The sequence below is a fragment of the Zonotrichia albicollis genome, chromosome 4 (assembly GCF_047830755.1).
Source record: "Zonotrichia albicollis isolate bZonAlb1 chromosome 4, bZonAlb1.hap1, whole genome shotgun sequence".
Lineage (NCBI taxonomy): Eukaryota > Metazoa > Chordata > Aves > Passeriformes > Passerellidae > Zonotrichia > Zonotrichia albicollis.
Window position 1 is genome coordinate 46,190,059 of NC_133822.1, and position 25,785 is coordinate 46,215,843.

At 37.7% G+C, this 25,785-nt stretch overlaps 1 protein-coding gene across 10 annotated transcripts in view; it reads right to left on the bottom strand.

Moving 5' to 3' along the window:
• NAV3 (neuron navigator 3) overlaps positions 1–25,785 on the bottom strand; it is a 508,016-nt gene that overhangs the window by 49,117 nt on the left and 433,114 nt on the right. For 6 of the 10 annotated variants that reach the window (XM_074539691.1, XM_074539692.1, XM_074539693.1 and 3 more), the window contains 5 exons: positions 16,771–16,909; positions 13,330–13,606; positions 10,532–11,237; positions 8,490–8,978; positions 2,056–2,097 (listed from right to left, as the gene is read on the bottom strand). In XM_074539691.1, coding sequence (XP_074395792.1) covers positions 2,056–2,097; positions 8,490–8,978; positions 10,532–11,237; positions 13,330–13,606; positions 16,771–16,909 — 1,653 coding nt within the window. The remainder of the gene's footprint in view (positions 1–2,055; positions 2,098–8,489; positions 8,979–10,531; positions 11,238–13,329; positions 13,607–16,770; positions 16,910–25,785) is intronic. The other 4 variants (XM_074539689.1, XM_074539694.1, XM_026797447.2 and 1 more) reach the window with 3 other exon arrangements.

Sequence of the window (25,785 nt, forward strand, 5' to 3'; positions counted from 1 at the left end):
ACAGACAGACAACTGAGCTGACAGAAAAAGACTTCAAAGCTATAGGAAGTGTACAGGTTGATGCAAAAGCTTGGAAGCCGTATGGTTAGGATGGGGATAGGCAGAATAGAAGCCAAGGAACGTTAGTAGCCACTTACAAAATGACATCTGTCACACATCATGTGGGCAATTGATTAGACAACAGGAGTGAAACAGATCAACAGCTCTGAAAGAGGAGTTTGCATTGGTAACGACAGATACTTATGACCATATGCACTAGATGTGCCGCTCTGAATGCTACCTGACATTATGTCCTGCCCCAAACTGAGGGGAGGGAAAGGGACAGGAAAAATAAAAAAATAGCAGAAAGAAGTTCTCTGGAAGGAAGAAGTTTGGCAATCAAATAATTAATCAACTGCTTCCTATGGTAAACCAATAAAACAAGTGCAATGTGACATGTGGGCCAAGAGGGAGAACTGGTAACTCACTGGTCCAGCCTTGGCTGAGCTGGAAGAAGGGCAATTCTGGCAGGGATTAAACATTAAAACGTGCAGACACTGTGGGTCTTAATCAAGAAATTTGTTTTCAGCAATGTCTGAAAATCAGAATGAAATGCTTCATTCAGACAAAATACTGCTGAGAAATGAACGCTTCCTTTGCTACTGTCATGAGCTATCAGGGTTCCCCAAAACAGTAGAGCAGAAAGGGCTTTTGATATTCTGGCTTCAGGCTTGTGAGGCACAAGTGTTTCTGCTTAGAGAGAAAATTAAATGAACATGTAAGTTCTTGTGCTGTGCTTGGGGTTTTGTACAGTATTTTACAGCAGTAAACCATATTGATCTTATCAAATATTTACTTTCTTTTTCCTTTCAAAAATACAGCTATGATCTTTGCCTATAATTGCGGTAGAGCACGAAGTTACTGAGTAGTTATCAGATTGGAAAGATGGCAAAACAAGAAATCAGGATGTGAGTTTTGGACTGGCTTCTCTGCACATTAAATCAAACGGATTTTTTTTCCTGGGCTAGCTGATCTTTTTTATATGCCTGTAAGCACTATTCCCACTCCAATTCAGCTTTCAGCCACCATTACAGCTGTACAGCCACAAACTTTGATCATCCCATAGTATCCTCGCAGGGTCCTCATTATGCCTTTAATGTCTTCCACCTTTTCCATTCTCTCCAAATAATAAAAAATTTGACTAAATTCTTATTAAGGAACAGCTAGTGCAGAACATCAGAAGGTGCAATATAGTGACAATAGTTTAGCACTATCTTAAAATTTCACAAATATTTATTCATAACTCAGGAGATTTAATGGTGCAATCACAGTTATTGGAAAGCTGCAGTGTCTGTGTGCATGCACATATATCCTTGCTTGCCAAATCTTCTTCCTGGATTGGGGAGATGGGCTTCCATGTCTCGTGAGACTAACCAAGTTACCTAATAATCTGCTCTTTTCACCGTGGAGGAGAGAAGAGGGTAGATAAATTCTGTTTTCTGTGATGAAGATAGAATTTAGTGAAGTGTTAGTAGCAAAGCTGGACTCTGTATTGCTGGATAAGGACCAAGAAAACTGTATGGAGCAGAAAACATTTTATACTTACAAACCTTGGATAGTCTTGGATAGTAAAATTAGTATTTTCTATCCCTACCCTTCAGTAGCTCTCCAGTTCAAACTGCATGAATGTTTGAATGAGTCCAAAGTCAGATCCACCTCTAAAACCTTGTTTTTCTCCATAATGTTTTCAATAATTAGACCTATTGAATTGCATAAATATATTGTTCTGCCTCTTTTAGCTCTCTAGGATCCAATGCCTTTTAAAGATTCATTCCATAAGGAAATGATCCCTAATAGCATTTACTTTCCATGGTATATCTTGAAAGAAGATTTATTCCTTAGGCAGACATGGAAAGAAAAAGTCCATTGTTAAAATTTACATTTTATGGTTCGAATTGAAATTCCAAGAATTCTGTTGTAAACAGGATCAACAGAAGGAGAAAGAAAAATAAAGGCAGCATAGAAAAGGTTACAGGAAAAAAGAGAAGCAGCAGTCATGCGCAAAAATATATATACCTTAATCCCTTTTTGGGTAGTGTATTTCTGTCAAGCTGCATGCTGTTAAAACAAAAAAAAAAAATCCCTAAGGACATACAGCAAACAGGACTGTTCAGAATCACAAATTTTAAAGCTCTAGGTTTGTGTGAATAACAGAAGGTCATTTAACGCCTTTTAATATAACTTTCATGATAAATCCTTTACTTGTTGGAAGGAACAATAGGACATGGACTGCTGCACATTCATTTTTCATCTAGACATGCTCTGGGCTGGGTCAATAGCAATTTGGAGACTGTCCAAGTCAGAAAGAAGTGCTTCTTTACTATTTCTAACCTTTCTACAGCTTTGCTCTGCAATCTGTGTGAGAATCATATGGTCACAGTGTGAATCTTTATTTTTCACAGTTGCTTACGATAAGGCAATATATTTCCAAAAGAAATGAAGGCTGTGGCACCTGCTAAGAGGCAGCATGGCCTTGCCAGAAGCCAAACGACAGCTCTGCATGTAGAAATATGTCCTAAAGATTCAGACACTTGGCTTTCTGTTGTTGAGGGGCTCACATAGTAAGGTGATGGTGGGGCAGTGAAAAATGGCACCAGAGCGATGTTCTATTTTCCTGCATACAAAGTGTCAGAGTGGCTGAATACCCAAAACACATGGATGGAGTTTTCCTCATTTAAACCCCGTCACTGGAAGAGCACCCACTAGCCCTCCTTCCAAGTGCCATTTCAGCATTTCATCATAAAGTCTTGGTCTCTGGTCGGTGTGGTTTGAACTAGTTATCATCAAGTAAGTATTGCAAAGTTCTCTACCTTTAGAACATAGCTTAGTGTCATCACATGGGTCAAATAGCAAAATGGCTTTTGAAAGCTTCTGTATTACATATCATAATCACGCCTCTGAAGAAGCAGTAACTTAGGACCCTTGCTACCCAAGAAACACCCTTATTAAAGGTGTTTCCTGTTGAGCTGTGGGTGATGGGAGTCCTACTGTCATGTATCTTTGATCCTAGCAGATAAAGGCAGTGAAAACACTGCTGGCATGGACAATGCATTACTATTAGGGGTTGGGCAAATGGAAGCAAACTACTTTTACCACCAGTAAATTTTAGAGACAATTTTACTAGTTAAATAAAGGGCCTTGTTCTGCATTTGGAGAAGGCAAATGGAAAGAGAAAATCATCAGTATTTAAGCACAGGTCCAGTTATCATGATCCATGTGGAGTAATCCCATGGCCCATGTCAGACAGAGGACTGAATTTTCAGCATTTTGCTCCCAACATAACTAACAGGACCTAGAATGGCTGGCAAAAACAAAACATAAATTTGAATGAATGATTTACTTTTTTTTCTTCACAGAGAAACATGCAGCTTTGATGTTCCTTCATTTACCTTTATGCACCTCTAAATTTCAAGATGAATAAACATGATCAAAACACCAGTTTCTTATGCAAACACTTAAAAGTGCAAATGAACAATGTATTTTCCAATATTACTTTGACTTGGAGATACATTTATTTAAAAGTGATCTATAGCACATTATCTAAAAATAAGGGAGTGAGTTCTCCTTTAAACCAACCCACAAGCCAAAAGGTATGCCAGTCATATAAGTAGGTTAAGAGTGAACATAAGATTTTCCAAAAATCTTTTGAATTCAGATGATCAAATGAAATAGAGATGAGTATTCCTCAACATAAACATGGAATTATTGCAACTGCATTAAAGTAAGTGTAGCAAAAGCTCATTGTGTGTTTTTAAAATAATAATGCTTACAAAGATGCTCCTAGATTTAAATAACTATATGAAACCATTAAGCAAAGTTTCATATAACTATTATTTCAGACCAATAACTGCCCTTATCTTTTTAATATCTGAAATCATTCATCCACCAAAAGCTAGGTTCATTGCTTCCACAGAAACTGGACTTTTGGTAAATAGAACTTTATTTACCCCACATTTCTGGAGTTGATCATGATAATAAAGACAGTCCTTTCCTGAAAGAAGCAATGCATACATGGACAAAGAGCAATATAAAGTGAGGATGAGAATATAATAATAATCCTGATATTTTCCTTTGCTATGTAAAGTGGAAAAAGCAATCTTGCAAAAAGATGAAGACATAGGCTGAAGTTATCAAGCCCACTGCATCTCACTCTCTTTTGTTTATTTTACACTGCTGAAACAGACTATAACTTTTATGAGGGAAATTACAGGAAGCCTTACATTCACCATTTTCCTACCTGCCCTTGGTGATGAGGTTATCTTGGGAAAGGGCCATAACAGCATATCCTTGAGCTACATATAACCCTTTCACAGCTGCTAAGGAATAAAACAAATTATTGCAAGCTAAGAAACAGATAGGGAGCTCCATGACAGGCTGGGCCAAGCTGATATGGGTCTTACAAAATAGTTTCTAAAAAGGCTAGGCATATAAGAAAATCTCATACGTGATGAACTGTTTCACAACTTAAAACCACAATTATAAATTAATAAATTTATGATAATTTCAAATAAATGAAAGTCTTGAAGGGCTTAAGTGGATTTCAATGCACTTTCCTAGCACTCAAAACTACACATTCTTTTAAAGCAAATTAGAGAAAGCCAGTCATGTAAGTAAAAAAACACTTCCACTCTGCTAATCTTAAAATGCAGCTATTGCTGCTGATCAGACCACTGTTTATTTCTATATTGCTGCATTTTTATGCCTTCCTTGCTGTATCCTTCAGATTAAGCAGAAGAAAGTTACAAATTTGCAATGTTCAACAGCAATTAAGGGTTTGAAGAACTAGTGGTGATGTGTCCACTTGGAAAATTTTACAACTAAAGCAGTGATGTTTTCAATTAACCCCAGAAGATAGTTTTATTTTAGAGTATAAGTACCTGCATGATCATTTTAATCCCTCTGAATTGCTGTAAGGTACAAGTGTCCTCCCATATAGGGAGCTACACTGCTACAACAGTAGCATTAGACTTTTCTGAATACTGCTAGTGCAAAACCATCAAAAGGCCTAAGAGAGATGCAAAATAATTTCCTTCTGGAAAAAAAAATATTTTGCTTGCTTTTACTGAGTCTATTTTCTCGTTGTTACAATGCAACAGAATCTCATTGAATGACACAGAATTTGGCTAGAGTGAACTGTGACACTGCACCCCAGGAGCTGTCAGGGAGCTCTGCGTTGATGCTGTACCATCACTCAGTGGGCAGCCTGAAAACTGTGGGCAAAGTCTGAGCATCCCTGGAGGGACAGGGGGGTAAAAATAGCAGAGACCTTGCAGATTTGCTGTCTCCATGAAAGGTGACTCTTTTTTTGGAGGCAGTCAAGGGCTATTTTCTTTCAAAGAAAATGTAGATGTACTCTGAGATTTTGTCCTCATTTTCTGTGTTCCTTCCAGCTGCTCCTTCCTAAAACTTGATGTCCCAAAGTATCAAGTATAATGGGATATCTACTTTCTAAAACTTATATACAACATTTTCATTTTCAAAATGCTTTGTCTCAGCACGGCACTACAACTCTGTACACAAGTACTGCAAGATAGCCTCACTATTTTCCATTTTGTACCTATGCAAATATATCCTGCCCTGTATATCCCTTCAGACTAATCAGCCTTTGGTCACTCACCTTCAGTAACTCTTTACCAACTAGCACTTTTCCCTCCATTTGCTTATGAGAGTGTTATTAGGAATAGCACTTAAAGCTTTAGTAAATTCAGGATTTTTATTGCATTTACTATTTTTCTTCCATGCAGAGAGCATATTTTCCTGCAAATGAATTAAATTAGCCTTTATCATTTAAAAGGCTGTTAATGACTAATCTCATGTTATTTGTTACTTAACCTATTTTGTTTAATGTCTTCTGTATTTTTCCAGGCAAACTGGCCTTCCCATTCCCTTGCTCTCCATCCCTGCTCTCCTCCTCACTCTTTCCTCAGCAGAGAGCCTTTGAAAACTTTTCTCCAATTCTAATGACTTCAGGGTTTCAGGCTCTGCCTGAAGCAGGGAAATGAAAAGTTCATCAGGACCAGTAAACCGAAGATAACTTCAACCTTTTCATTTCCTCTTAGTATGCTTTCCATTACTGATACTTATCCACCAAATTACAGCTAATGCTTCAATGAAACAAATTTGAATTTTTTTTATATCATCTATCATTAGCTCTCTCCTCTCTTTCAGCATTTTCCTGCATTTTCTCTGCACAGACTTTATGTTGCTTGCTATTTGTACCTCATGGTGCACTTTGGGCTTTCTGATTTTGTCCCTACATTATATTAGTACATCTGATTGTAAGGACTGCTGATTCAGCCTTTTGCAAGCTCTAGGGTGACTGAAGAAAAAGAAAAAACCTCCTTGCAGATAATTTTTATGCTATGCAATGCTATAATTAGTATAATGAAAGGCATTTCAAATATGAGATTACAAAGAAAAAAGGACATCATGTGCTGCCAAGCATATCTGTCTCCAATGTTGCAAATCAATGCTTTTGTTGTGAAAAAATACTTTGCTACAAGTAAGTTTTATGTATAAAAGAGTTTAGAAACTCAGCACTTGTATCAGACCTTTTAGAAAACTTGAACTGCAAAACCCCTGTTGGGGCTATAATTCAAGAAATGACACCATTTACTCTAGGTACATATATTTGTTTTGAGGCCAGATCAACATGAACAATGGCTCTCACTGGACTCAATCATAATATCCCCATATGGACTAATGTGAAGCTTAAAAATATTGCCAACAGCAAAGTATTTGGAACCACTGAAATTAAGTCACTGAACAAATACGTAACGTATTAGCAGTGGAGGTTGCTCAGAAACTTCGGCCAAGCCATTAATTTTTGAAACGTGATTTTTAAGATCATGTGTATCAATATAATTTTTGGCAGGAATTCATACTGGTCCACATCATTCTAGTGACCTCATCATCCATATATGTGGCAGTGAAGGATTTTGTAAGCTTAGTATTAATAACTGACCTTTTAAGAAATATTGTCACATTCAGTTCATAGTACACAAATTTAAATACCTATTTAAAAATTAAAGGCAAAGTGCAAACTACAAATTGCTTGTGTATCAGTGTATTTATAACTACTATATTGTTAACAATACTATATATTGTTAGTGTATATTATATTGGTACACATATATGTTTTATAAGTATTAAAATACTATATTAGTATATAATTATATTATAATTTGTATATTAGTAAGAGGTGTGATTTTTAGCTGATATAGTAATACTTATGAATGCAACATAAGAAAATGAAATCTATGAAAAGTTTTCATCTAGATTTCTCTAAGGTTTTGATTATGAGGGTTTTTAAAATGCTGGCTTACTGAAAGTGAATCCCTTCTATGCAAAGGATGGGTATTGAACAATCTCTGAGTTTATATAATAAAGGGCAAAAAATCTCTACCTTGTATGTTAAAGGTCTTTTCTCCTTAAAATGTGTGGGATGTTAAAAAACTAATTAGGCTTAAAATATTTTTGACTGATTCAGTAAAATATCGTTTTTTGAATCAAAGGCTAATGAAATAGTCAATATTGATTTTACGGTCCCCATGTGAGATAAGAGTTTCACTGTCAAATCCTGAAAATTTTCATGGGAAACAGAAGTTACTTAGTTCTTCCTGGAAAATAATTTTTTTTCTCTCCTTCCAAAGCCAGATAAGTGTTTCCAAAAGAAAAAAAAAATTAAAAAAGGGAAAAAAAAAGAAAAAATCAAAGAAAAAATATTGGTTCAACTGTGCCAGACTGGTCGCACCTTTTATAATGTAATTTAAATGGTAAAATGTCTGCACATAAAAAAATTCTTTAATAGAGCAAAGAGAAAAACATTTTCTTGCATTTCTCTGTCTGTTCTGGGAACTTGCCAGGACTGATCATATAACAAGAATCTCATCTTGTAAACTGCCTCCCTGCCAGTGAAGCTGCACTTCAGTAGGGATCTGTGTAATGATTACCATGTAAGAAGAAACTTGTCAAGACTGAGTATTTTAAGGCAAGACTGGTCAGCTGAAGACCAGGACACACCAGCTCTGCCTGTGCTTTCAGCTAATGGGAAGAGAAAAGCAGGGATCCCCCAGTTGGAGGTTTGCTTGCTTTGGAACTGCCAAATGCTGGGACAGCAGGTGGATCCTGCTGCAGGAATCATTATGTGCCTCTTGGCTGTTTACACTTGCCTTTAGTTAGACAATTTTCCCCCTTTTCTCTCACTGTCTCCAGAACAAGGGAACCCAAAAAAATTCTCAAGGTAGAAAAAGTGCTTGTAAAACCTTAAAAGGCAGTTGATTCCACATTATAATGCCTTTCAGCTCTCTTCCTTCCTTTTATTACATAAAGGACAAAGCTGTTAATTAAACAGCGTCCCTTCAGCAAAAAAGGTGGAGGGTTTATTTTTTTGGCTCCTGTCCTTTTGCCTCTCACTTATTTTTGGTCACTGTATCTATAGGCAAGCTCACCTTTCCGAAAGAGTAGATCTGACGCTTCCAGTCCTCATGAGCAGGCTCTGAACCTCCTGAGTGCTTGTTGTCAGTCCAGAGAGAGAGCCATGATGGCTAAGAGGGAGGTCAATAGACTCGGAACTGGTGTGAAGGCTAGTCATGGACTGGTAACTTGGTGTGTCCTTACTGCCCGCTGAAGAGCTGCTCAGGTTTGCAGCCCACACAAGAGCACCTGATGTGAAAGAGTGCACTGAGGCAGGACTGGAAGCCAGGGAGTGACTTAAGCTTACAACATCTGCATTTAAGTCCGAAGGTTTACTGAAGAGGGGGCTGCTGCTACCACTTTGCCCACCTGCACTGCCCATGCTGCCTGTGCCCGAGGATGGCGATTCCAGGCTGCCTTGCCGTGCCAATGTGGTACTAGGGCTGGGCATTGCCGATGTGGGTTTCACACCTTCAGTACTGGGTGCAGAGGCAGCTTTACCACTTGCCTTGGCACCAAACAACCTAAATGTAAAACAAATAGCTTTAGAGAAACTGACAGCCGCATTAAACATTCATGGCGCAACATCCTAAGAGCCAAACTACACATTTTTAATTACTGCTACGAAAATCACGCCTACCTAGTTGATCAATCACAGCACAAATTTAAATTCACTTAACCATATCACAATAATCATGGTTTGTTTCTTTAGTAACCGCTTACTCACTCCTATTCAGATGTGCTCTTTGCACAGACCCTCCCAGAGAGAGGTAAAATAATCACATTTTTGTCTTCCTAGTTCATAAACAGATTACACTTTCACCCAAATTCAGTAATTAAGCATTCCCAAGTCATTAGCTTTCAAACTCCTCACCTCTCAAATCTGCTTAAATGATTGCAACAAACACTTGCAAAATCCTAAATCCTTCATAGTTTAATAAACATCTAAGTATTTGTGCAAAATTCCCCTCTTGTCGTTTTTTTTTGCACAGATGGTCATGCAGTCATCAGTCACGTAGTAACCACTCAGAATAAACTGCACCATGGCTAAATGGGCTCAGTTTGTCTCCAAGGGCAGTAATGATAAAATTGTATGTCACATAATATCTTCCAGCAATTCTAGATATGAAAATTCTATAGTGATGATGAAAAAACAGACTTCAAGTCCTCTAAAATGTGAATTAAAAGGTCATGCAATGTTTTAATGTATTTCTGGAAATATTTTAAGCTGAAGTTAATGTACAGCTTCTAAATTAAAGGTAAAAAAAATGCAAAAGTTATCATGATGTAAAGTAAGCATGTCTAGCAAGATAAGAACCCGTTTTACATTTTACCAAGCCCACAAAACTAAGCTGCAGCTGCCCAGCTGCCTGGAGATGATGTTTTGGTAAGTAGGCACAAGAGGGCACTATTGGCTTTTTCTCCAGCAGTGAAAGTGCTCCATCCCAATTCATGGAGCATTCATCCAGATTTATACTTCCAGAAATGTTACAATAGAGCATTTACAATTGAAATTTAGCCTTGCCAATGCTTGTGTCAAAAAATGGAACGAAGCTGCTAAGATAATGAAGTATTTGTAGCTGGAGCTGCCAACAATGGGAAAGTAAATCTAACTCTATAATTTATAAAGAGCTCTTCAGTTCTCCATCCAGAATGTGGCAATGCCTGTTCCATTAAGAGGATGTGCCTGAACATAGGGTCCTTCTTCCCTTTGTGAGTTTACTGCAGTATTGAGAAGAAACTGCACATGTGGCTGAACTTAGAATCATAGAACATCTTGCGTAGGAAGTTGCCCATAAGGATCAGTGATTCCACCTTCTAAGCTTCAAACTATGGTTATGGGGATGTACCTATAATGCTTAAACCTCAGGGAGCAGCCATTTCAGGTCTGAGAAGGTCTTCAAATCTCAAAGAAATCATTGTGTTGTATGACAAAAATACTGCCCTATTATTTTCCTGTACTCGACTTGTTTGTGGCAAAATATTCCCTGAAAAGGCTTTTTGCACAGTACTTCAACATACTGAAAATCCCTGCTTTACATATTGCAACTTCAGGGAATCACAGAAATGCACTAACCTTCGAAATGTGGGGGAAGCAATATCTGGGTATTTGGAACCTGGCTGTCTAAGTCCTGGTGTGCCGGAGGCGCTTGCCGAAGTCGGGCTGGATTTAGGGGAGCTGGACAGTGAGACGCTTTCAGAATCGGACACAGCTACTTTCTCTTTTTCCTTGTCCGTCTGGTTGATGGTGACAGGGCTGGACCTCCCGGACCCGATCTTGCTCGGCTCTCGCAGTTTGGTGGCAGCAGCACCTGCAGACTTGCTGCTCACGTTGGAGTCGATGCTGCTGGTGCTGGAGCGGTGGCCGCCGCGGCCGGGGATCCCGCTGCCGCTGGATTTCGAGGGGCGAGGCAGACTCCGGTACTGCAGAGTTGTCTTTGAGCTCACATGCAGGACGCCGTCGTCCTGGTTTTGGGAACCGTCTAAGCTCGTCTTCCTCCCTGCGTTGGATTTCCCACTGATGGCTGAGGATTTTGGCATTTTTCCCAGCGTTGCTGACCCGCTTGTGATCGTTGCTCCACTTGTGGTGATTATGGTAGAAGATCCCAACCCAGACTTCTTGAATCCAAATGACCCTGTAGCAGTTGATCTGCCAATGCCAGAGGGAGGCTTTTTCCCTTCATCACCACTGCTCTTGCCTGCATCTGACGGAGATCTCTGTATGGAGCCTCCTTTCAGCGGATTTTTCACTTTTTCTGAAGCTTTTGCATCATCAGTTTTTCCTAAATAAAAGAATATTTGAAAAGGTCACTTGTGTTTAAGCGGCAATGTCTAAATATCTAATTTCAACACTGTATGATTACACTTTCAAAATGAAAAGATACACAAATAGAATTCTCCTAAGGGAACAGACCAGTTTGGTCTTTAGTCTCCATCAGCTATCTGTAGGACACATTACAGATAAGCTTTAAGTATTAAAAGCTTGAAATTCCCATGAGAACTTCCACTTTCATAGATAGGTGGAAAATGTAGTTGTAGAAAATTATCTTGAATGAACCATAAGGAATCTTGACTGAATTTTTTTCTGTTAACAGTATTTCTATATGAAAGAAATAATACTTGAAAATAAAACATTACATGTAATAAACATCTGGTGAAGTATGACATCAATTATGTGTGTAGAAATTAGTGGTACTTATAGAGTTCTTTAGTTTTCACTGATTACATCTTTTTAGCGTATGACTAAGCTTGTTCTGGTTAGTTACACAAAATTATCAGGGAGCGATTATGTTATGGAATGAATTGTCTTGATCTGTAACAATATCAATTACACAAGTTAATTAGTCTTTGTTGTATCCTTGATGACTTCTCAAGATTTTTGATTTTTTTGTGAGGTTTTCTTCAGTCCTGTCTAGGCTTGTGACTATATAACATATATTTATATTTTCTTCCATATTTCCTAAAACTTTATTGTTACATGCAGGAAGGTCAAAGTAAGATGTTCTGCTATACCAGAAAGTATCCTTTTCCTGTTTTACAAATAGATAAAAATCACCATTTCAATTCTAATTTATCTCTAAGCATCTACTGTACACCACTAATAACTCCTGAAACATAGCGAAGTTTTTAATTTACTCTTGAAGTAATTATGGAAGCTTTGGAGGTGGATGATCTAATTTCTCTTAAGAAACCAAAATGTAATAAAGAGTGACACCTGCAAAGCAGAACTAACTCCACTCATGTTTTTATCCAGCTCACACTTTATGCTACACAAACAGATGCACATGCCATGATACAGATCAGACTCTGACCCAGCAAACTTACAGCTCATTAGTAGCCAAGGCCTCAATTCTGTGTTGCACAGTGGCTGCCTGATCACCTTGAGCAAAACAGATCTGGAAAGCTTAGCTTGGTGTTCAGCAAACCTTTAAGTATCTCCATTTTTAATTGCTACTGGAGGGATATAAGTTCTGTATCCATATGATCACCATGGCAGTGCTCCTCAGGGATCTCTCAGACCAGAGACTGATCAATCTTTAGCAGTTCCAAATGGCAAAGAAACAAATGAGGTTCACAGAGGGCATTGAACTTATTCTGAGGAGATCTTTGTTAGTTGCTCTTACCACTAGGGGTTGAAGCATGCACTGTAGTCTCAGGACATGAAAAAGCACCAGAAAATGTTCTACTGAGAATATACATTTCCTTAGTAAAATGATGGATTAGGATTAGATGCTTTTAATAATTATCTCTTTCATCAGCTTTGTATTTTTTGCTTCAAAACTAGATTGCAGAAGTGGTTACTACTTCTGAGAGGCTTTCCAAAATTAGGTAGGAGGGCATTTAGCACTGAAAGTGTGTAAAAAGACTTTTTGTTTTACAATTTTTTATCACTTAACAGTAGTCTGTAGAACACTCATAGTATGTGGAATGTGATAATTCAGCTTTAGTTCAGAAATAACTAAAAATATCATTTGGAGTCCCCTCCCTTGAATATTAAATCTTTTTGATTCAGCTCCTAATATTTGGCCATTTCTATCCGTATGTTGAATTATCAAAGGTAAGTTTTTCTAGAGAATAATGATAAGGCACAGATGAGTCCAAAAATACTTCTAAGAATTAATAGGCATTGACATACACAGATGACAGCACAACAAAATGCAATCACAGTTTGTTATGTATGCACCTATGTATACTTAATAAATAATCATTATGCATGTAGCAAACTAACAGAAATGAAAATGTTATTTTAATATTAAAATCTGAGCTTTCAGTCATTTATGGGAGGAGCAAACAATGCATATAGTATGTATACATCTATAACATCCATCAGTTATTTTAAGACCACTGTAATCTGAAACTACAGAAGTTTCCTACCTGGGGTCTTGAGTGCACTTGTTCCTGCTTTGTGCCTGGACTGAGTTGTTCCCACTTGTGCAGTCATGCCTCTCCTCCAAGATCCAGTCTGTGACACAGAGAGAGATGTTTTCTGCCCCCCCTTCTCCGACTCTTCAGACAGCCCCGAGGGAAGGCCTTTCCACTTGCCACTGCTGTCTACGCTGCTGTCAAAGTCTTCCTCTGGCTTCTTCAGCTCTTCTGTGCTGCCCCAAGTTTCACTGTCTGTAACTGAGCGCTTCTCTGAGTCTGTCTTCAGCTACAAGAGATTCGTGCGAGAAATGGTCAGTCCCAGCATCTCTGTTTGCTGATTTCTTAAATTATAGTAGGGGAGGAGAATTTGGCCTATTTGCAGCAAGGGCCACAGAAACTTCTAAAACATTAGTACACTGATTCCAAAAGTCTGAAAACATACAAAGTATAGCCATTTGGGGATGACATTTCTCCTTCTTTTATTTGCAAAAGATTTAATCCCTTTCCTTTATAAACTATAATACAATGAAAGGTAATTCACTCTAATTATCAGTGGTGATACCCTATTGTTCCTCAATTAAATCTAAATTTCAGAAGTGAATCACTGCGCTGAGAGGTTTAACTAAAAGCTTGGGTGAGCAATTTCCTGAATACACTACTAAAATCACCTCAGCCTGGCTTCTTGCCTTTTCCTACCCAAGACTTCCAATGACTGGATTAGGAATATTTCTCCAGCAGAACAGAGTATGTTGTGCCACCAGTGACCAAGGATAGCATCTTCCCCAAAAATACTTGTGCTACAGCTGATGGCTTCTCTACTGGCCTGTCTCCACAGAAATGAATTCTGTCCAACAAAAAACTCTCTCTAGCTGTATCAGCTAACAGAGCAAAAAAGAGGCTTATGCCAGCACTACTCATCCGTGGTGTGAAGGCAGCCAGCTGGGCTTATGCTCCCTCTGAAACTCAGACCCACTTGGAGGATACACCAGTGAGGACCTAAATCCCCTGTGGCATCTGCTTTCCCTGAGGCATGCTGATAAGGGAGTGCTGAAGGGGCAGCCCAACAAGACAATGTAGAAGCTGTGAAAGTGGCTTAAATAGAAACAGAGACTGACCCTACCCTCTGTGTCTGACAAGACCGGTGTTCTTTGTGCTGACAGGCTGTTCAGTGTAACTCTTCCTTCTGTGTTTTTCTGCAGCCTCCTGACCTCAGTCTGAAGCCTTATTTGCACATCACCCTCTCACCATTCCTGCTTGCCTCTGCTCCTCTTTAACAGCAAAAATATGGTGCTGCTTTCAGGTATCACCAGCCTAAGAGGGGCTGCAAAATGGATCTCATTGAGGGCCTGGCTATTTATTATCCTGGGCGGTCACAGCTCCTTCACCACAGAGACCCCTCTGTGGCTGTGTCCCAGGCACTACTGCCACAGAGAGGATTAATACTGATTACATGACAGACAGAATAATCAGTTCCTGTTTACATATTTGTCAGCTGAGATGTACAAAAGGCAAAAGCACTCTACATTTCCATAATTACGTATATACTTTGGATGCGCTAGCACAGACTATGGGTAAGGATTGACGAGAAAAAAGCCCAAGCAAATATCTACAAAAATATTGCAGGGTTCTTCAAAAGCAAGTTTTCATTGAAGTTATTGCTACAACATGTGTAACAGGTAACAACATGCTTACAGACATTTTATCATAAATGAATGACTGTAAATGTATAGTCATACATTTTTAAAGCAAACTGCTTAATTTAAAAAAAAGAGTAGTACAATACTTTCTAAAAGCCTCTTTTCACCATTATAATTCGTGTAATAAGAAAACAACAACAAAATATGCAATTTCTGTCTCAGTCTATAGCCAGCCTTTACTGCTCAGTCACTTAAAAAGATCGAGTATATCTAAGACCTGAAAAAATCTGTCAAAATGAGTATTCTGTTCATCTCAGCTTCTGATTGAGATTGCCACCTAGACTGGAATAGAGTGAGTTCTGCTTAATGTGCCTGGTAAAGGCATACCCGATAAAGGTATTTTCCTAGTTTTCATAATATAAGCAAACTCTGGAATGAAACTAAAATTTGAACATGCACGGCATCTTTGTCTATTGCTGAACAATTTGCAAATAAAACAGAGGCTTATTATAGAGTAGCTAGAACATGATATTGCCCAAATGAAAATAAAAACAAAACCACAGAGTTAGAAAGTCAGCCTGAGATTTACTAATCCTGATGACTATGCAGTGGAACAAGCAAACCAGAACTAACTGGCCATCACTGTTGATGTGAAAGGGTTGATCTCCAGCTAAAAACCATGGAAGTCCCTGATGGAGTGGGAAAGGCAATGGTAAGGGCTGAAGAATGTTGGCATTTGAGTGACTACCTGAATATAGCATTGGTCTGGTATCTGTCCTGTTGGAGATTAAAGTAATTTTCATTCCAAAAGTAACTATATTTCCCTATTGTCTGGGAGAAATAACAAATATGTGTTTTTCTCCTGCTCACAGAGTCTGCTGAATTCTACACTGACAAAACAGACCTCTGAATTGCAGACACTGGCTGCCTGCAGGAGTCTAAATGGAATCACAAGTGTCAGTCTTGTGTCCTGCGTACTTGACATCAAATCACTGGAGGCAGCCACTCTTCCCCTGTGCTGAGTGCTCAAAGTTCCCTACTAGTGAACAGGAGATGACATGGCAGAGAATATTTTCCTATTGAGACAAACTTTTCTGGTTTTATTTCTTTTTTGGAGGGAACCAAGTCCTGCAAGGATTCAGTACTGACTTCTCTGTTACTTGCCACTTTGAGGGGAGCTGGGAAGAAATGCTTGGATACCTGCCACAAGAGCTTTACATACACAGACACACACATATATGTATGATGTATATAGTTTGAGTCTGTATGGTATTAAGAACTCTATTTTGACATAATGCATTGTCACCTTGCATTGACACTTTCATCCCTGGATCTAAGTGGGGAGAAGACAATCTCTGCCATTTAAAAGGACAGTACAGCCCATAAATTTCTTCCCTAATGTGTTTCAGCTCATAAAAAGCATAAAATATATTATTTTTTATTGTGTTATCTGTTAGAAGAGATGCTCCAAATAAGCTGAAGTGAGTAGACATCCATGATCACAGAACCAACCATATTGTGTTTGCTTTGTGTTAGGGTGCAGCAGGGGTGGGACCTGGGCTGCTCCCCCAGGTGGGCAGAGCTGGGTCTCACCAGCCAGCACCTTCAGCAGTGACACAAATCCTGGGAGCAGGGAATTTGGAATGTCAGCTCACAGCCCAAGGCTGGGTCAATGGAGTCTACGGCTTCTTGCATCCAGGTGTAATAAAGGATTTTGTAAGATATGAACACCTCATTCATTTAGAGGCATTGATACCAAATTTTTTCTATCCTGTATAGGGATGTTGCAACAAATGGCAACAAAGCTACTCACCTGGGCATGAGTGTTCTTCCTTGAAGAGGCTGTTATGTTGGAATAAGAGCTGACAGATGAGGTGGTATTCAAATCATCTGTGCTGAGGTTGTCAAGAGTGTCACTGAGGCCACTGCTAACCGAGCTGCTGTCATCCCAGCTGCAGAGAAAAGAGCACATCTACTTTACATACTGTGTCTCAACATGCAGAAGGTATCTCAAAATCAATAGATGTGATTACTTATTTTTCAAGTGATTTACCAGAAACTTTTCAGTAATATTTCCTAAGGTTCAATGAATATGGTTCTTCAGACTTTTGAATTAATTATTCACTTGCAGTCAAGTGGTTGCTTGTTCAACTAATGAAAGATGCAGGTGTCCTTAAAAAATTACCATCAGATCTAAGTGTAAGCCATTAAAACAGTTCGTTTCATGCTTCGTTGCAATCACATTCATTACACTTTCAAGGAAATCCATTAAGCTTACCTGATATTGCTAGCTTCAAAAATTATTAATATCTTAGAGAAGACCTGATGAATTGCCAGGCTACATAAAAATAAAAGGAGTATCTTTTTTGCAGACTGATCCACTGTCAGCAAGAAGCCAGTATTTTCAAAAGTTTATTTTCTTGTCTTCAGTATCTGTCTAGCTGGTGCAATGTCATCAAAATAGGAATCCCTGAGAATACAGTCAAAGGAGCTGACAGAGAATACATTTTTATACATCTCTGAAGAAACAGTCTGTCAACAGTTTTGCTTTAGGAGATTGAGGCAAAAGATGCAAATGAGAGAAAGGCTTCTCTTACAGAAATGTCATTACTAACTTTCACAAAAGCCTTGCTTTTGCACGAAAGGGAGGTTGAGGTGTATTTATCAGACTTTTCTCCACAGAATTGCTTCTCTATGGCATTAAATTTAGACTTTTGTTTTATTGCCATATACAGCATGATACTGCCAGTATTTTGCAACATCTCCATCTGTTCATCTGGTTTTGGATTATTCACAGGCCAAAAGTTTGAAAAAAAATTCACCTTTTCCCATTCAAAGGGATTAATCTCCTTTAATTTTAGGTATATAAAAGTTAGGTATCTCATTTCATTTAGGTTACCTAGCTGTCCTCTCTAACCAGTATTAAAAGCAGCCTTGCTTTTAATAATATTAATAAACTTAAAAAATAATAATAATAATAAACTTCCCACTGAAGGTGCCTCTTTTTGTCTTTTCCTCTCTTAGAGAGGAGAGGGTTGATTAAGCCTCTTCTAGATATGTAACTTCTAGCAAGACAAAGTTAGGTGTTTACACATGCTGATAAAGTCCCAAACACAAGAAAGTGCATTTTATCCTTGTTTTGCTGTAGCCTGTTACGAATTTTAGAAAACAATATGTAATTCAATCCCCTAGTCAAATTAAAGCTCAGTACTATTGACACTAATCATTCAGAGCAAACAAGCAAAATATCTGTGAGTACTTATTTTAAATTTGGAGTTTTGAGAGACAGTAGTAGTGTGAGGGAACTGCATGGAACAAAATGTGTGCTGATGCTTTGGAAAGTTCATTGCACTAGTCTTGTATCATAGCAACTGCAGCAAGCATTACCTTTCTTTTGCCAAAGGTAGAAAATCACATTGGTAAGTCAGCTCAGTGACAAGATAAACATATTTCAGAGGGCAAAAGTTTATTACAGTGCTGCACTTTCCACCACTGAGTACAATGACTACAAATAAATAAGTCTTCTGCTACATTTCCAGGTGATAAACACATGAATGATTTAATAATGAAATTTTAATGTCATACATAATAGACTGTCCACATTCATCTAAGAACTATCTCTGAAGCACTAGTCATTTAGGCCTTCTGTGTTTTTCACTGTCTAATGTGATGCATAATTTCACTGATGATAAAAAGCCATTAATTAAACGCTGTGTACTTCATGCAAATTTACCTTTAGAACAGCGTTAAGACTGAGAACCTTAAGGATGTATAAAAACATAAGCAATATAAATGTGATTAAGTTGCAGAAAAGGTAGTATCACCTCACTAAAAGCTGCTCTTTATAAAACAGGAAAAAAATCATAAACCAAATCCAAAAGGATATATATTAGGTACTTCCAGAAGGAACATGTGCTTTTAACTTATGACATTCATGTCAAATAATATTTGGCTATCCATTTTCTGAGTCTACCTAAGACCCTGGGGATAAAATTTCATCTTCTTTCCCCACGTGCCTTTGTTATTACACTCTATTTCAATTTTCATACCTCATTTTGTGTTCCTTTGTGTCTGTAAGAGAATTTACATTTTCTAAATTCTGGAATAGTTCAGCTGATTGACAAAATGTAATTATGTTCTCTACAGCCAAAGTTTTCAGGCAAATATTACTGTGATTGTGTTCTGTTTTACACTCATCACACCTCAATGTGATAATCCACACCAGTGGATTATTAGTGAGCTCACGGAACACTCAGAGCCATCTTGTAAGTTGTACAGAAGATCATTCTGAAACCTCTACTACTGACCTTTCAAAGTCATCACTGTATTTGCCTGGATTTTTTGTTCTCTTATGATAGGTGCTTGAGATGTTTTATGAATTTGGAGACTTTAATACACAAAATTTCTGACAATATTCAGTATGCCTACATAAACCAGGAATATTGGAACCTGCTTTCTTTCTGGCATATTCTAAGGACTGTTACAGAAACTGATGCCCACTTGACACAATGTTTTATACCAGCCTTTTGAAAAGACACGGCAAAAACCAAAAACCACAATGGAAGAGACCATATCAGATACCCTCTGATGAAAATTGCTGTTTTTACGTATTTCAATGTATTATCCAGAGTTGTCTTAACTTGCTCATGCAGCCAAATTTTTATATTTCAGTATTTACTGATTCTACTTTTATATACCTCTTTCCCCAAATCTAGATAGTAGAGCTACTATCAGAAAAGATAATGTTTTCGATAATGAAAATGCCTTGTTTATAATTTGGAAAAAAAAATCTTGATGATTCATATTAACGTATCCTTTAAACTAGTAAACTCATGACAAAAAATATCTGATAAGATTATTGTGCATCACTTTGAGACTGAAACCCATTTGTGGGAGTCTGCAACAAACTAATTTTAGTACTTGTTCCTCCTACCCTTCATCAAAACAGTATTCATTTATACTTTAATATGCTGGCTGAGATTCATCTTTCATTTTTTATTTTATTTTTTATTTATTTTTCTATTTTTCACACATTCTACAAAGTCTATAACAGGTCAGGTTAGCAGCGCTGCTCATTAATGCATTACACCACTTTGCTACTAAAAGCCACATTTTAACTATTTATAATATTGACAGAGTTTGCTTAGTTTTTCTTGATTACAGACTCAGGCTGATTTCTTTAAAAGAAAATGTCAGCAAATGGTGTTCACCTATCTGGGAGACTGAAGCTAAGAGAAAAGTGCTAACTTTTCCAGAACTTGTTGTTTTGACAAGTTCTGGAAATTTTTCTTTGATAAACCCCTGGATCCCAAGAGGATCTTGAGAAGAACTTTGATATTCAGCAAGATAGTCCGCAAGATATAATCTTCTCATTAAGAACATGAATTTGGCTATTTCTAAGAGAAATCTTCTTAAATCTGGATAATTCTAAAGTGTCTTCAAAATCACTGCTTGCATGTACCTGACAGACTTTTCTTTTCAGTAGCTCAGCTCATTCTGCTTTGTCTGGGGTCAAATCAGCAAACAGAGAACAAGCAAAGAGCCCAGCAGTCACTGCTCTCATTGTGAATGCATGTAACACCACACATTTGATAACACAATCACATATTTTTTTCTCTATAAATGCTTAATTAATTTACTGCTTGTAAGAAGTCTGCTTTAGGGATGAATCTCAATTTTGCGTTAAGGAAAGATGCCTTCTGTCTTCTTTCAAAGAAATTGAAAGTTCTCTAACAGAAGGGACTATATGAAGCATGATTGAAGCCCTTGGTGTACCAGACTCCCTGAAATCTGCAAAGTGACTGTTTTAACCAACGTTTTAAAATAAATCAGAAACCAATAAAGAGCTTCTAATTTATTTTAGTGGTTCACAGTTGACTTACAAAGATGCAATGCATGGAAATATGTGCTTTGAACCAACATTTTGCTGCAGAGATACATCAAAATTTAGGTTACTATCAACTCAAATTGCATGTCAAAACCCAGCACCTCTTTTCCAGCCTTACTATTGTTGTACCTCAGCTTTACATCTGTAAAACAGAGACAAATACACACGCAGATGGTTAAAATGATGGCCACTGTGTTACAGCTTTCATCCAAAAACATACTTCATACCCTCTGACTTCGCTCAGTCTCTTTTCAGTAACTTTGCCAGTATGCTTTCTGCTTAGATCTATGTTTTCCTTTCATGTACTAGTTATGCCAATGAGATAATTTTGCACTAGCTAAAGTTCATTCCCTAATTCTAGCTTTCACCTATCAAATCTGAACAATTCTTGCCTGTTTTGATGCAAGACATTGTCACTAACTGGCAAAAGTGGCTATGAATATTGCACACATTCCAGTTCTTCACAAATTGCTCCAAATTCTTCAAGCAACATTTCAACTCCTTGACCATATCAAATACTCCATGAAGCTGAGAAATCCACAACTTGCTATCTAAATAGTTGGTTAGTCTCCACTATCACTCTTTGTCTCACTGTCATTAGTGTGTGCTAGTACTGATAAGATCTCCTCATAATAATCCCCTCATTGACCTCCCTACCACATAATGTTCTGGAAATAGCAAGGTGTCTGAAGGCAAAACACTGTGCTTAACATCAGTATGTAGAGCTGAACAAAGATTAGAAATACATCCCAACAAGTATCCTCAAATGGAAAGATAAATTCCACTCAGCTATGCACATGAACTTTTTAATTTGCTTTCCACAAGTATCTGGGGTTTTTTTTTGGAGTTCACACACTGAAGTACATGAACAAAATGAGGAATATTCTATACAAATTAAGACATTATTTTATACATCAGGCAGGCAAGCAATAGAGCTTTAGGGCAAAGATGCAATTTGACTTTTGCCTACATAATGACAACCCGCTGAGAATATGTAATGCATTTTTCTAGATTTTTGCATGATGCCTGAAAGTAAAAATGCAGTGGATTAGGAGAGCAATGAATTATGAAGGTATGTGATGAGAGGAAGTGGTATCAACAATCTGTATTAATTCTATGGATACCTAAAATAGTCTACTTTCAAAGTACTTGTTTCAGAAAATCAAAGCAGTCTAGTTAAAGACAAGACATGACAGAGCACTTAGACACCGTCATTGTTTCATCCCACCCTTCCTGTTTCTGCTTTCAGCATTTTCCTACAAGCCCTTAAACTGGACAGCTTATTGAAGTTCATCACACTGTTAAGCTGGGTCAGTGCCTGGAATTTGTTTGAATATTGGCATACTTCATTAATTTCTGAGACCACCTCCAGTCAAAGTGCCTCAGTATGCAAATAAAGAAGCTTTTCACAAGAAAATCATCAGACACAGCAAGACTCCAATCAATGTGCTATCATGAATGCCAGAAAATTATGGTTCCTTCAATGTACCCAGTCCTTGCACAATTTGACAAGTTGCTCGCATTGTTTTCATTACCAATTTTTGTAAGCAGAAGCAGGAGCTACAGCTTTCAAGCATACAGCTCTAGAAAACAAAACCAAAATCTTTCCTCTTAAAGAATTCATATAATCAGAATAATTGTTCTCTCTGGGAAGGCTTGTAGCCGAATGAAAAGTAGCACTGTATTTGTCACATGTTTTGTACTGTACATGAAGAGCTTTAGACCACAGCAGTCACCACACATACTTGATTAGGAATGAGAAACCCTTAGTCACATTCTTGATAATGCCAATGGAACTCACATACCCCCAGAGACTTTTGTATGGGTTTGTGATTCAAAGAACCTGAACACATTTAGCAAAACAATCTTTACTTGCTTTTTATAGTAACTTTGGTCTTTCAAACTGTGAAGCCCTTTTAAACACTTCTAAATCCTTCATGGCCATGGCAGGCTCATGCAGGGTGGAGCCCAAGTGTATTTCTCCTGCTGGGAGGAATGGTCTTAGAGGACAAATAAGACAACTGAGATCATGACACCAAGAGGAACATTCAGAGCTAAACCAGAACTTGACTTCTGAATGTTTGAGGATCTACAGGAGCAGATCAATGGTGAGAAGTAAGGTCTCACCCCTTTCTTTGCCTGCACACAGCTCATTTTTTATGTCAATGAATCCATAGAGGATGCAGGTCTCCCTGTCCCTTTCTTAGCTACTGGATATCACTACACAATTTTCATAGAAACAGTGGATGTATGGGAAGCACCAGGAATTTCTTGATTAGTATAGCACACTTCCATGTTTGCCAAATAAGATGCTAGTACAGTAGTCTACTGCAGTAGATGGGACTTGGACATTCTCAGTTACACTGGATACCTATTTAAATTACAGTGTTCAAAAAATACAAAATTCCGATATTTAGGTGCCTGTGAGGTAAGCAGCTAGGGTGGTGTAAGACATTTGGTGTCAGTGATGTGTGAGGCATCTACATTAAATGTGTGTTAGAAAATGAAAGCTTTGCATTCAATCCCTTAGGTAGTTAACAGTCAAAGGCAGGTACATCCAAAGGGTAAGCAGGAAGGACTGAAATGGTAACAGCAAAGTAAAGGACTTAAACTATATGCCCAGAGTAGAAAGTTAAAACTTAGTACACCTTTACTTTACTCACACAAGTTAAGCCCTGCAAGTGGAAGATAGTGTTTAAGCTCATTCTACACACATAAAATCTATAAAACAGAGAACAAAATACAAAAATCAGCCTCCATGCAGGTGGTCATTACTTCTCTACAGCACACCAGAGAAGCGAATATTAGCATGCATTCTGGGCTGCCGCCATGAACTCTTCTCTGACACCCATATTTCAGGTCATGTTTCAGGAGAGTAAGGCACAATTCAGCTGAATATAAAGATTTTATAGCTACTTCCATAATTGACTTTTGAGAACAGAAATGTCATCTTAGCTCATTAAGAAGAAGAGATAAGAAAATAATTGGACAGTTTTACTTAAAGCAACTCCTCACTAACATGCCAATATATCAGCTGGCAAAATTTCTCCTTCAAAGTTCAATTCAACATGAATTAATCCTTTTTAAATCTTCTACTGTGATCTCAGCTGCTCATTATTCATGAAACAGCTATGCTGACCCTTCACAGACAGATTCAAGAGGGCACAGAGTTTGTAAAATCAATACTTTCCTTCATTCCACAGACTGCGAGAGCCAAAGCCCAGGCTCTGAATCAAACCAGAAACTTGCAGGAGCCATAAATTTCCCTATAGCTATTATGTGTTCATAGCTAAATGAAAACATAGCCAGATGGACTCATACTTCACTGCTTTTTCCTCAGCAAGTGTAATGCATCACCTCTCATACTAAAACAAGGCGACTGCTGAAGCCTTAATCCTAAATTACTTTGAGGTCTTTAAGGTAGAAAACCATCCTATGTACATTTCAAAATGGATGCACTCAGACTATTGGAAGGAAAATTCTTTAGAGTTAAAAAGAATAGGAATGCATTTAAGCATCTGCTTTAATGCAGTATCACTTTGCAAGGATTTTTTTTTCAGGTTAGAAATTTATTTTTTAAGATGATCCCATTAGAAATTATATCCTGCTACAGGAAATACAGCTAGCCCATGAGAACAATTAAAGAAAAATGCATTTTTGCAAGGTCAGTTAATTTCCATGTCCTCCCAAGCATTTCATAAGTACCTTAAGAAATAATTCGGTTTTAGACCCAGCAGGGAAAAAAAAATGAACTAGTGGAAGATTTACATTCCTTAAGATAATTATACATACCCTGCAAAACCTGCATATCCACACCACAGGATCTGTATAAGTCTTTGCCAGAACCCTTTCTGGTTTCCACTTATTTCTGAACATAACACTTAATCTGACATGATAGGGACAGCAGAAAGTCATTACCTAGCTCTAAATTCCTAACAGAACATTTAAACAACCAGAAGAAGGAATTTTTTCAAATGAAATTTAGGCAAGTGAACAAAACAATAAATATCCATCTAGGAAGATATTTCTGGAATGTAGAGAGTTGTTTTATTTTTTTGACATGAGGCACATGAAAAGCATCAAATTTTAGTTATAGTTTGAACAATCTTTGGAAAATAGTAATATATGGGCTGAAGCAAGACGTAATAAAGTAATTTCATCAAGAGTTGTTGACAATATCATAACAAACAAAGGAAGAAAATCCTCTGATGGAATTATCTTCCTGCTGCTGTTTGTTAAGTTTTCTACACACTGGATGCAAGAGATGTTTACATTTTTCAAATGCAGATTCAGACAAGTTCATTATCATTAGTTGAATGAGCATAAATAGACAAAAAACAAACTGCCCATGCAGTTCTTCAGAAGTTGAAAAGCAATCTAAAGACCTATTACTTCTTACTCGTCACTTTATGAAGTAAAAATCACATTCTTCACTTTGTATATGGCCAATTCCCAACCCCACAATTGAAAAGATAAATGAAATGTCCCAACACAAGATATCTCATGGTATCTGCATTTATAGTCAAAGAAAAATCATACCTAAATCAGCCCCTTAAACACCTTGAGAGAAGCAGAATTTGCCGTTCACCTTCACAAACTGTCAGTCAGCTGCTTCAGATGGGAGGGAGGCATTGAAATATCAAACCTCATTACTCAACCTTGGCTCTACAGCATATTAAGAAACCAAACAGATCCTCCTGATAATTGCTCAGAGGAGAACTATTCCCAGTAATTATCTGCCCAATGTCAAAGTCCTGATTTACTGCTAACCTCTTCTGCTGTGTACAGTCTCTCATGCTTAAACACCTTTGTTCCTAGAACTACCTGTTTTTGCCTATGAGCAGAAGCAAGGATTTATTTTTCCAGTCTGCACCTGATTAAACTCAATCTGAAATAAACAGTGTACATAACTATGTTAGCAGAATGATAAGTAAATCTGTC